Source organism: Oryzias latipes, chromosome 24 (genome assembly GCF_002234675.1).
Source record: "Oryzias latipes chromosome 24, ASM223467v1".
Taxonomy (NCBI): domain Eukaryota; kingdom Metazoa; phylum Chordata; class Actinopteri; order Beloniformes; family Adrianichthyidae; genus Oryzias; species Oryzias latipes.
The window spans coordinates 758,259-770,473 of record NC_019882.2 but is presented as its reverse complement, the minus strand read 5'-3'; the positions used below and the strand labels follow the sequence as shown (position 1 = coordinate 770,473).

The window sequence follows — 12,215 nt, the reverse complement described above, 5'->3', positions numbered from 1 at the left end:
CAGCTCTGCTGTCTCACTCAGAACCAAACGGTTCCTTTTAAATGAAAATGGGACTAAGTATTCAATCTAAAATGTCAGGGAGCAAAGCAGGTCTGCAGTTCAGGTGAGCAGGTAGGAGCTCCACACCTGTCCGGAGGAAAGCTCCGCCCACAGACTTCCCGCGGCGGCGCCTCGCTGAAATGTTGGGAGCGACTTCAGTCTGAATGGCTTTTCCTGCTTTTCTCTGCAGAGTTCAGGAAAGCTGGAGATGGAGAGAGGCATGGTGAAGCCCATGATCCGAGGAGAGCAGCTGGACAGCAGGTCCCCCCCCACACGTGCTCATCGCCCCCCTCCACCTGCTGAAGCCCCTCTGCTCGCGGCGTGACCTTCTCCCTTCTCTGGTCCCCTCAGGTCCCAGGACGCGTTGGCAGAACGAACAGAGCTGTGTCTTCCCGCCAGCATCGAGTTCAGAGAAAACTGTGAGTTCCCCGCCGCGTCCACGCCACGGTCGATATCTGGAAACTATTGACCCCCCGTGTAGTGGAACCCGACCCGCTCAGCGACCCAGAAACCAACAGCTGGGGAGTGATCTTTGGGGGTTTACCCAGCAGAATGGTTCTGATCCGCCATGAACAAAACGGAGCCTCCAGCCCGGTTCTGGACTTTTCTTCCTTCACCTGATAGACAGTCAGAAACGTCTGAACATCCTTCAGTCGACGGTGGTTCTGATCCGGGTTTAAAGCACCGTGTTACCCAGAATGACCCATGAAGACCTGGTCCAGGCAGACCGGGTCCAGGCAGACCTGTATACAGAACATTTTCTCAGCCTTGGTTCTGGCAGCGATCCAGATCAGTCAGCTTCTTCTGCTCTTTGCCGTCTTTGCTCCTTGGATGTTCGTGCACGTTCGTGCACGTTTCCTCAATCATTTTCCCAGACGGTGGTTGCGTGGCTCCCATAATGCACTGGGGGAAGCCATGCCAGACGCTGTGCTGGTGGCACACGTGCAGCTCAGACATCCTCTAACCACCACAGCCTGATCCATAGAAGATCAGAGCGGCTCCAGCCAACCAGACGGATTCTTTTGGGTGGTGGGTGGTGGTTCTGGTTTGTCCCACATGAAACGGGCTTTCAGGTTCTTTAGATCTGCTTCTTTGCATCCGGACTGGACGCCTTTTAGGAGTTTGTATTGAGGAGCATTTATGTTTCTGTGTGTTTGAGGTTCTGGAGAACATGTTCTCTGAGGTTCTGGATCTTCTCAAACCGACATCGGTCCAGTTCTGACCAGTATTTCTAGATCAAATAAAGAAATGACTGGACGTCTTTTGCTTCTAACGTTTCATTTAAAGAAGAAAATGATGAGCTATGACATCACATCCTGTTGATGACCTGACCCCCCCTCCTGTCCCCCCAGCTGAAGACACCTTCCTGTCTGCCATCATCAACTACACCAACAGCTCCACCGTTCACTTCAAGCTCTCCCCCACCTACGTGCTGTACATGGCGTGCCGCTTCGTCCTGTCGCCGGCGTACCGGCCCGACATCTCGCCGTCAGAGAGGACGCACAAAGTCATCGCCATCGTCAACAAGATGGTGAGCATGATGGAAGGAGTCATCCAGGTGAGTGCGGCGCTTCCTTTCTAAGACCAGTTCCGAATGTCATGAGGCGTGTGAATGCCCCCCCCTCGCCATGTTCCCGCCCGTCCGTCTGTCTGGTGGTCGTGGCGTGGAGCCTCCAAAGCGCCGCCATGTTTCTAACAAATGTTTGTCTGTCGTCGTTCTTGTCCGTGTTATGAAGGGGAGCCGCTTCTAGTTGGTCTCTAGTGTTGGTCTTGAATGTTTAGTGACGTCAGTTCTTCTGCTGGGGGGCCAGGCCCCTCCTCAGGTGTCTGCGTGTGCATAGGGCTGTGACGATAACCTCATCACCGTGGTGATATGGTGCGTGATTGGAACTACAATAAAGACATGAAATCAATAAACACATCTGCAAGTCCTGTGTTCAGACATAAAGGCTTTCTATGGGAAACCTTTTATCACTCTTCTTCTTCTCTCCTCGTCGCACCCGCCTGCCCGCGGCTGTCACTGTCTCAGAGAAGCACGCGGCACGTGCGCATTCTACTTAAACACGCACACATGCGCTGTTTCAGAAACACACACGTCTTCATTCTACAAAAGTTTGTGTCCTACGAGGAAATACGACAAATTTACTGCGTTCTAATTATTCATTTCCATTGTATTCATTTTCATTACAAGCTGTGTGTGTTCTTGAGTGGGCGACACGCCGCCCGCCAGAGGATTTTGTGTTGGGGGGGGGGGGGGGGTATTACTGTTCTCAGTCACTCTGTAACACCAAACATGAACGCGCGCTGTTAGATTTCCATGAATATCACTACATTTTCTTGTTGGGAACTATTTTGTTAGCAGCAATGTTGCGTGTCTGTGTAAACAAAGGCAGAGCCTCCTGCCCCGCGTTTCTCATGGCTGTCAGGCTTCACGGCGACCGGAGAGGTGAAAGCGTCTGCAGTCTGTTTATTACTGGGCAATAAATAATATTCTGAGAAGATGTCTGAACCAGAGAACACAGGTGAAGGCTCACATGCAGCTAGAGAGCAGAAGAATCAACACGCACCCCGACAGACGTGTGCGCGCTTCTTCGTCCTAGTCCTACACATGACGCAGCGCGCGGACACAGTCGGTCATTCTACAACACCTACAGAGTTAGTTCATTAGTTAGATAGGTAGTAGTTAGTTGTTACTGTTATTTGTTAATAAAGAATAGTACGTTTTAATTGTATTTATTTCCGATAAAGCCGCCGGGGGATTTTGTGTTTTCTTTGGGGGGGGGGGGATGCGGTTAACCGCGCCACCGCGCCCCCTGGTGGTTCATCACTGCGGTGATCAAAAATCCGACACCGTCACAGCTCTACGTGTGCAGAACGTCCATGTTTGACGGTTTGAATCCTGCAGAGCCGATGTCAGAAACTCTGAACTGAGAAAATATCCGAGGATTTCAGATAAACATCAAATCATTGTTGACATGTGAACGAGTCCTGGGAATGGCTGCTTTAAAGCTCCGCCCCCCAGCAGGACTCTGATCCTGCCAGTGTGGCTCTTTCTGGCGTTCAGTCCCCCTTTATAAAGGGCTGGAGGTTCTGTTCCAGTGACGCAGATCCAGCTTGGTTCAGGAGGCTCAACCTGTTCACCAGCAGCCCCCTGAACACCTTCAGAGGGCTGCAGGTGTAGACGGGTCGGTTGTGGAGGATGAGGATGCTGAAGGTCACGTTGCCGCGCTGATGCTCTGTTCCATCTGTGTGTTTACATACTGTAGCTGTTGACGTGTTTTCTCTCTGTCCTGTAAACGTCTCCTCCTCCTCCTCCTCTTCCTCCTACCATCCAGGACATGCGTGAAGGGGATCAGGTAGGACAGCACATCAGCTCTCCGTGGCTTGGCGGCTGCAGACTCCTTGCCCGTCTGTCTTCTTGCTGCTGGGCCATATGGTTTCAGCCTCTTAGCTACGGCGTTTGACAGGAAAGGAGCTCAAATCAGGAGAAACGTTTCAAACCGCTGATTGAAAGTTTAGTGAGAATCCTTCCTGATTTAAGACATTAAGATGTTTTTTAAAACACAGGAAATATTTCCTGAACTGATTCAGCTCTTTGAGGAAGTTGTCTCCTCCTGAATGAACATATGGCCCAGCTCTCCTCTTTCACTCTTCTCACCTGCTTTTTGACGGCCAAACCATTGTTGCTGCTGCTTCTTTTTCTAACAGAGATGTTGAACCAAAGTGTAAATGAACGTCCTTCCCACAGCTGGAAAACTAAGCACCAACAGCAACATCCACCTGACTAATTCATTCAGCTTCCTGGACCCGCCCGGTACTAAAACCCAGAAAACCAAAGCAAGCCTTTCTGTTGTCCTCATGACGTCCTGCGTGGATGAGAGACGAGCTCCTCCGATCCTCTCCGCCTGGTCTGCTTCATTAATGCGTCTCTCACTAAATGTCTTCATCTGTGACGTCTGAAGGTTCTGGACCTTCTCGTCTCCGTCTCTCATTGCTGGCTGTTCTGAAAATGAAAGACATGTTTTTGAGGTGGGGATGGATGAGTGCAGGAACCCGCCTCTGCTCTGTGAGTGACGGGGCTGTCGGCCAATCGGCTCTGCGGACACAAGCCCCTCGCCACCGTTTAAACATCTCTTGTCGCTGCAGGCGGCTGCTCGCCACCAGCAGCTCCCGCTTTGACTTTTAGAAGAACGTCTTCTGGTCTGCAGGACACAGTAGCAGCCCCGGTTCTGGACATGAGCTGAACATCAGCCTCCGTCTGGACGGGTTAGCGTTCCGTCTGGACGGACGCAGAGACGTCTGCGGGGCAGTCGTCTGCGCGGCAGTCGTCTGCGGGGCAGTCGTCTGCGCGGCAGTGACTCCAGCTGTGTGCTGCATGTGTGCCTGCTCTGTGAAGACGTTCTGCTCTGAGGAGGAGTCACACTGAGCGTGCTCATCAGCGTGGCAGCGATGAACGGTGGGCGGGGCATGAGTCTGTCCCTGGCGTAACTACTGCTCTTTTCGACTGCCACTCAAACAGACCCCTCCCTTTGGTTCTAACACGCCTGCCGGTGGTGGTCCTGCGGCTCTAACGGCGGTTCCTCTGTGTTGTGGTGGCTGCGTTACAGAAGCAGAAGAACATCGCCGGAGCGCTGGCGTTCTGGATGGCCAACGCCTCCGAGCTGCTGAACTTCATCAAACAGGACCGAGACCTGAGTCGGATCACTCTGGACGCCCAGGACATCCTGGCCCACCTCGTCCAGATGGCCTTCAAGTCAGTAGTTTGGGGGGGGGGCAGATGTTTATCCGGCTTATGTTCAATCCCTTTAGTGCCCTTCAAAATAAAGATTGTTCGCCTTCATTCTTTGAATCCCTTGAACTGTAGACTAAAACCCGTCGTCTTCATGGTTTTCCCACATTATGCATGAGAAGGGTCAGGTGTTGAGTCTCGGGGGGGTTAACGGTCTGCGTTGGCTGCAGGTACCTGGTCCACTGTCTGCAGGCGGACCTGAACAACTACATGCCAGCTTTCCTGGACGACCCTGAGGAGCACAACCCTCAGAGTCCCAAGATAGGTACTGAGAAAAGCTGCTCGCTGCCGGGTTCTGGTTCCGGTTCTGTTCCCAGCAGGATCTCAGGTTTTGTCGTTCTCCCCAGAGGACGTCCTGCACACGCTGTCGGGCGCCATGTCCCTACTGCGGCGCTGCCGGGTCAATGCCGCACTGACCATCCAGCTGTTCTCTCAGCTGTTCCACTTCATCAACATGTGGCTGTTCAACAAGCTGGTGACGGATGCAGACTCAGGGCTGTGCTGTCACTACTGGGGGGCCATCCTGAGGCAGCAGCTCAGCCACATCGAGGCGTGGGCCGAGAAGCAGGGCCTGGAGCTCGCCGCTGACTGCCACCTGAGTCGCATCGTGCAGGTGAGTGCCGGTCGGGGCCGTGTCCGTGAAGGTCGGCGCTCCTCTGAACGGCGTTCGTGTCCTCAGGCCACCACCCTGCTGACCATGAACAAGTACTCCAAGGAGGACGTGCAGAACATCCACAGCACCTGCTTCAAGCTGAACTCTCTGCAGCTTCACGCCTTACTGACCAACTACCACTGTGCCCAGGGGGAGCCCTACATCCCTCCGGTAAGACGGGAACTCCTGGAACCCTGCTGCTGGGTCTGCAGGGAGCCTGGCTGAACGGGTCCTTCTTCTGCGCAGGAACTGATCAACGAGGTGGTGGCGGTGGCAGAGAACACCGCCGATGAGCTGGCGAGGAGTGACGGCAGAGAGGTGCAGCTGGAAGAGGATCCGGACCTGCAGCTGCCCTTCCTCCTCCCTGAAGACGGTTACTCCTGCGACGTGGTGCGTAACCTCCCCAACGGCCTGCAGGACTTCCTGGAGCCGCTGCTGCAGAGAGGTGAGCGTCCGACCCTGCGGCCTCCTGGAGGCTTCCTTCAAAGAGCGGCGACTCACCTGCTCTCCAACCTTTGACAGATTTCTGCCGGCTGCTTCCTCATCCGCGCTCTCCCGGTACTTGGACCGTCCACTTTGAAGGAGCCGACTGTGACAACCACTTCTCTGCTGCTGAAACCTCCGACATGGTAAAAGCGTCTGAGGGCGGGGCTTGTTTCATGACCACAATCCCCTTCCCCGCTCCAGCTGCATCAAAGTCCCGGTCAGGCCGCCCCTTGTACCTTTTTGGACCTCCAGACGGCATCAGTCTGATCTGTGATGGTTCCTGCTGCTCAAGATCCCCTGGATCAGGTGTTTCCAGCTTACTGGTGCATGCTGGGAAGAGCAGGGAATGCTGGAAAACAGGCAGGACTCCATGCTCCTCCTCTCTGTCCAGACCAGCCGTCCAGCAGGGGGCAGTACACCTGCTCTAGTTTACCGTAATGAATGGTCTGTCCGCGGTCTATGCGACCCAGTTTTGGATATTCTGTAAACCGCTGATCCCTACCAGAGGTCCCCAACCCCCCCAGTGTGAGAGATGGGACCTTTTTGTAGGTTCATTTAAAAGCTGACTGTTAAGGAAGTTTTATTTTGAAAAGCTCCTGTTCTCCACATCAGTCTATAGTAAGGCAGGTCTGTTTGGAGAGCAGAGACATAAAACAGGAAATGATCAGAGTGGATGTAAACACCACAACATCTATAGGACCGTACGGCTCCTCCCACCCCCACATTAAAACGCCAAACAACTGACATGAGGAGAGAAGAAGAAGAAGAAGAAGAAGAACCTTTGCTTAACGTACTCCACCCTACGAGGACACTCCCACTGACCGTACAAACATGGTGGACGCACATTTATGGCGCTGTACTTTGGCGTCAGAGGCTGCAGTGACTGAACGTTTACAGTGAGGCTCACACAAACGTTCAGTCTGTCAGCAGCTCTTCCCTCCGCCCACCCGTCTGTGGTTTTCATTCTTGACTCCACGCCAGCAGCCACAGGTTCCTCTGTGGTCTTTGCCCCGGATCCCGCCCTCATTCCTCCCTTTTTCTCACCCCTCCCTCCGTTCTCTGCCCCGCCCGGCTCCACTTGGCGTTTGCTCGCAGACGTGTTTGATCCTCGCCGGGTCCTTCGTCCGTCTCACGCTTCTCCTCTGCTGTCCGTCTCTTTTCAGCCAATGAGGAAAGAACCGGAGGTTGTCACGGTAACGCTGAAGAAGCACAACGGCATGGGCCTGAGCATCGTGGCCGCCAAGGTGAGGAGCAGCACCTGAACGTTTGAGGGGCGTGGGAGGCCGGCCCTCCCACTCACAGCAGCCGGAGGGTCTCTGCTTCCAGATGCAGATCACATGGTTCTGGAGGTTCTAGAGGTTTACTGTAGCGGGACCAGATAATTTAACTGAACCAGGCTGAAGGACATGCCATCTGTGATTGGTCCACAGCAGCCCCCCCCCCCCCCCCCCCCCCCCCCCCGTTCCGTCTCTCTGTCTTGTTTCCTGAAGTCGGGAGTCTTCCTGTATGGTGTTTGTGCACGCGGCAGGGTGGGGGTGGGGGCAGGAGGTGCCGAGGAGACCCGACTGTTTGTTTTCAAACCTGTGAGGATAGTGCGGCGGGCGTGGGGTGTGGGGGGGCCGGCAGGTGGGGCTGGTTTCAGCAGCTGTTGTGGTCTGGGCTAAGCCTCTCCTGGTGTGCACGTGTGTGCTGGTGCAGTGGGCGTGCACGCGTGTGGAGCTGCGGCGGTGCCCCTCCTCCTGCAGTGGGACAGAATGCTCCGGTTCTGCAGAACCTTCCTGCTCATTGGGGAAGACTTTGTAAATGCTGGGTGACGGCGTTCCTGTCCTCCTCGCGCTCTGGAGCCCTCTGCGTTCCCTTTCCCCCCGCCTGCATCCATAAACGCTGGTTTGGAGCAGCTGGACGGATTTCCTGCAGCCGCTGTAATTGGGGTGGGGGGCTCTGGACGTGTTGGTTCTTATTCTTCAGAATAAAAGCCTGCTGCTCCGGTCTGGAAGCTGAGGAGCGGCTGCAGGATGTGGTTTTCTGTGGTGGGCTGGAGAGACCAGGTAACCGGGGTCACTGCAGGTCATGGTGGGGGGTGGGGGTCGTAATTCGCTCCACGCTTTCTGCCACTGTGTTGCTCCAAATGCAGCCACAGCCTCAGGAGGAGCGCGCACCTCCTCCTGGTTTACGGGGTTCCTCTCTAGACGTGCGTTTGTTTGGTTCCCTAACATTCCTAGCCCTTTAGCTGCGCTCACAGCCGCCTACAGCGTTCACACTGGACAGGCAGGGAGGGGCTTCCTCCTCTCCTGGAGTGGAGTGAAATGTCGTAAATCTGTCACTCAGACCTTTTCTCCCTTCCATGAATGACACAAACCTGGATTATTCGTTTCCAGAACTGCCATGATCCGTTTTCAAACGGATGGAGGCGGTCTGATGAGCACGCTTTGCTGAGGTCAACTTATGAGCGTGCACTTGCCCCGCCCTTGAGGCTTCAGGGGGTGTGGCTTCTGAGATGACAGCGTTGGTGTCACATTCTGTTGTTTTTCAGAGAACCTGCTGCAGCTGCTTCCATAGTCTTGTTTTGGTGGAGGCTGGGGTCATAGTGGGGGTGGGGCGGCCTGCTCCCCCCCCCGGGGGGGCAGCAACAATGAGAGGATGTGCGCCACAAACGGCTGTTTCCTGTCTCAGCACCTTCTGAACCGGATCAGAGGCGCTGGATGGACGGTCTCCAGGTTTCTGTGGAACGGCTGCTGGGCTGTTTGGACCAGATGTTCTGGTTCTTCCACACAAAGTTTGGACCTGAAGGGAAGCTCCTGGGACTGTGGAAAATGTTTTCTGGTTTGGACGTTCAGCTTTTAAAAGCATCAGTTGGAGCTTCCTGAAGGTCAATAGGACAGAGTCCAGGAAGAGGGAGAGCTGTGGTTCTCGTTAAACTCTTCTTCATTTGGAGCTGGAGAACCTGAACTGCCTCCTCGGTTTGAGGTTCTGTTTCAGTTCCTTGGCCGTACCTGACCCGTGTGGTTCCTCTGCAGGGCGCCGGGCAGGAGAAGCTAGGGATCTACATCAAGTCTGTGGTTAAAGGTGGAGCTGCGGATAACGTGAGTACTGCCGCTGACACAGGAGGCCCCGCCCCTCCAGGTCCTCCCCGCTCACGAGGCATCTGTGCCGTTGCAGGACGGCCGTCTGGCGGCAGGCGACCAGCTGCTGAGCGTGGACGGCCGCAGCCTGGTGGGACTGTCGCAGGAGAGGTGAGATCCCAGCGTCACGTCCTCCTCCTGGGAGGAGGTCTCAGATCAGGAGGTCTGAGATGAACCACAAAGTGACAACACTGGGTTTAAAAATGAGGGGGGGGTCAGAACCTACTTAACGCCAGCAGGAGTTTATCCAACCAAACCTCCTCTGCATGGAAGAGATGCTGAGTTTCCATCAGCTAAAGAAACCGAGAGTTGGAAAGTTTGTCCTGTTTGATCTCAGAGGAGTTGATTAGTCGTGTGTGTGTGTTTGTATTTGTGTGTGTATTTGTGCGTGTGTGTTTATGTGTGTGTTTGTGCGTGTGTTCAGAGCGGCAGAGCTGATGACGAGGACGGGCGCCGTCGTGACTCTGGAAGTTGCCAAGCAGGGCGCCATTTACCACGGTCTGGCGACGCTCCTCAACCAGCCGAGCCCCATGATGCAGAGAGGTGAGCTGGGGGTCAAAGGTCAGGAAGGGTTCCTGCAGATGTTGGAATCTGGAATGATTTTATTAAATCAAACCAAAAAGCTTCTTTTATTTTCATTTTGGAAAAAGCTCAAAGGGGTGTGGTCACAAGTTGCAGTGCTGTCTATCAAGGTGGTGGATAAGGGGAGGAGCCTAAGCAGGCCTGTTAAGTCTTCCAGAACCAGGTTTAGGTGGGATAGAAATGTCTCATACATGTGGACAAAGGGATTGAGGAGCTGCAGGTGGGGTTAGTCTGGACCGATCCTCATCTGCTGTAATGTGAGCACAGATGCAGGAGAAGGGTCTGAGGTTTGGTTACCGCGGCGATAAGCCGTCAGACAGGAGACCTGATGCTCTGAATCCGTCTCAGCCGCAGACCGAGGCCGCGACAAGAACGGCAAGATGCGGCCGAAGAGCGAAGGCTTCGAACTCTACAGCAACTCCGTGCAGAACGGGTCTCCGGAGAGCCCGCAGCCCGGATGGGACCCCTACCCCGAACCCAAGAAGACGGGGGAGGACAGACTCCTGAAGAACCGCCTGGACCACCGCTCCAGCCCCAACGTGGCCAGTAAGTCGGACGCTCGGCTGTTCCTCAGACGGGTTCTGACACGTCCAGTATAGTTCTGCTGTGGTGTAACGGAACCGCTGGGGTTCTGTGGTTTCTGCTCCTTCAGACCAGGGCCAGAGTCCTGCCAGCAAGTCCATGTACCCCGGAGGCCCCGGCACCAAGATCACCTCCGTCTCCACGGGGAACCTGTGTGCAGACGTAAGTCCCTGACACCCCCATGAGGAATGTCCCACTGAAGCTCACCTCCTCCTCTTCCTCCTCCTCCTCCTCCTCAGGACGAGCCCTCCCCTCCTCACCCAGAGGCCTACCCCATCCCCACCCAGACCTACCCCAGGGAGTACTTCACTGTCCCGGCCTCCAAGAGCCAGGACCGCGTGGTCGGCATGGGTCAGGGCCCCCCCCAGCACTGGCAGGGCATGGAGGACAGAGAGCGCCTCCCCCTGATGGACAGCCTCCACAACAGCATGCAGGTGGGTCAGCAGGACCCCTCCTCACACACACACACATACAGCTTTGGACTCGAGCCCCCCCCTCACAGATGTTCTTTTCTCCTCCAGAGGGTCGACCACTCGCAGGAGGACCTGTACCCGCCCCCGGGGGGCCTCCGACCTGACGAGCGCCTACTGCCACACTACCCACAGGATTACCAGCCCCCTCACCGAGACCTGGACTACCAGAGGGCCCCCCCAGGAGGTGAGGATGACGTTGACCCCCGGGGTTCATACCAGAAAGGGGGGGTCAGCACATAGTCCAGTAATCAGCGGTTCCTTTGTCCCCGCAGGTCACGGAGGGCTGGACCACTGGCCCCCCCAGCCTCAGGTGTCCTCCTCGTTGGAGTCGTCCACCTCCAGCCAGGAGCACCTGAACTTCTCCGCCTCGTCCTCCAAAAGCACCACCCAGAAGACCGGGCCGGGCCGCTGGAAGACCCCCAACGCGCCCCACGCCGGCCCCCCACACATGGGCCAGGCGCCGTCCCGCTCCGACCTGCCCCCGCCTCCCCCGCCGCCTCCCGCTCCCTACGATCACTACGACCCTCAGGCTGAGCTGCCACTGCCGCCGCCCCCCGCCATCGCCCCGGTAACGGCCCAGCAGGCGGCCGACCGCAGGAAGAGGGAGGAGCAGCAGAGGTGGTACGAGAAGGAGAAGGCGCGTCTGGAGGAGGAGAGGTGAGGATTCTGTCTGGCGGCAGCGTTTGCCCCCCCTGCTGGCGGCAGCGTTTGCCCCCCCTGCTGGCGGCAGCGTTTGCCCCCCCTGCTGGCCGCTCAGATCCGCTTTCTCCTTCAGGGAGAGGAAGAGGCGGGAGCAGGAGAGGAAGCTGGGCCAGATCCGGCCCAATCCCGTGATGCCCGTCCAACCCCAAAACAACGGTGGGCCCATGCTCCCCCCTCACCACCAGCCCCCCATGGCCTCTGTGGCCCCGCCCCAGCCGTACCAGCTCCAGCCTCCACCAACCAGACCAGAGAAACTGTCCAGCCTGCCGCGGTCGGCGGTGCCCCCGCCCGCCAGCGCTTCCACAGGTAAGTGCTCACCTTAAACGTCCCTGTTCAGATGATGACCTGGGTGTGACCCCAGGTTTGGGGGGGGGGCTCCCAGGATGTGTGAAAACAGCTGTTCCCAGATGTCTGTGGCTGAACATTTTGACGGACAGGAGCGTCTCCGTGTTCTGGTCTGAAGCGGGTCCAAAGGCGTGTTCTGATCCCATGTTCCCGTGACTGCAGGTGTGGACACGGTGATCCGGGAGCTGCTCCCCCAGCAGCAGCCCAGAACCATCGAGAGGCGGGACCTGCAGTACATCACCATCAGTAAGGAGGACGTCCTGACCAGCGACAGCCTGTCTCCGGACCCGTGGAAGAGAGACGCCCGCGAGAAGGCCGAGAAGCAGCAGCAGCTCCACATCGTGGACCTGCTGGACAAGGAGATCCAGGAGCTCCAGGTGGGACCAGCCGCTCCCCCAGGAGCACACGCCGGTGACCCCCCCACCCCTAAAGGTGTGCTGCTC

General features: G+C 56.4%; 1 protein-coding gene across 13 annotated transcripts in view; it reads left to right on the top strand.

The window, feature by feature from the left end:
• Positions 1-12,215, top strand: part of afdn (afadin, adherens junction formation factor) — a 51,502-nt gene that overhangs the window by 34,070 nt on the left and 5,217 nt on the right. For 10 of the 13 annotated variants that reach the window (XR_002872865.1, XR_002872866.1, XM_023952967.1 and 7 more), the window contains 21 exons: positions 230-300; positions 391-458; positions 1,392-1,597; positions 3,375-3,395; positions 4,647-4,792; positions 4,999-5,093; positions 5,176-5,441; positions 5,508-5,651; positions 5,727-5,925; positions 6,003-6,109; positions 7,130-7,210; positions 8,984-9,049; positions 9,126-9,199; positions 9,513-9,631; positions 10,019-10,216; positions 10,323-10,414; positions 10,492-10,686; positions 10,774-10,909; positions 10,998-11,382; positions 11,501-11,733; positions 11,935-12,149. Coding sequence is in view for 11 of the 13 variants with exons in the window: in XM_023952967.1 (XP_023808735.1) it covers positions 230-300; positions 391-458; positions 1,392-1,597; positions 3,375-3,395; positions 4,647-4,792; positions 4,999-5,093; positions 5,176-5,441; positions 5,508-5,651; positions 5,727-5,925; positions 6,003-6,109; positions 7,130-7,210; positions 8,984-9,049; positions 9,126-9,199; positions 9,513-9,631; positions 10,019-10,216; positions 10,323-10,414; positions 10,492-10,686; positions 10,774-10,909; positions 10,998-11,382; positions 11,501-11,733; positions 11,935-12,149 (3,117 nt within the window). In the remaining 2 variants the exon portion in view is untranslated. The remainder of the gene's footprint in view (positions 1-229; positions 301-390; positions 459-1,391; positions 1,598-3,374; positions 3,396-4,646; positions 4,793-4,998; positions 5,094-5,175; positions 5,442-5,507; positions 5,652-5,726; positions 5,926-6,002; positions 6,110-7,129; positions 7,211-8,983; positions 9,050-9,125; positions 9,200-9,512; positions 9,632-10,018; positions 10,217-10,322; positions 10,415-10,491; positions 10,687-10,773; positions 10,910-10,997; positions 11,383-11,500; positions 11,734-11,934; positions 12,150-12,215) is intronic. The other 3 variants (XM_023952970.1, XM_023952962.1, XM_023952969.1) reach the window with 1 other exon arrangement.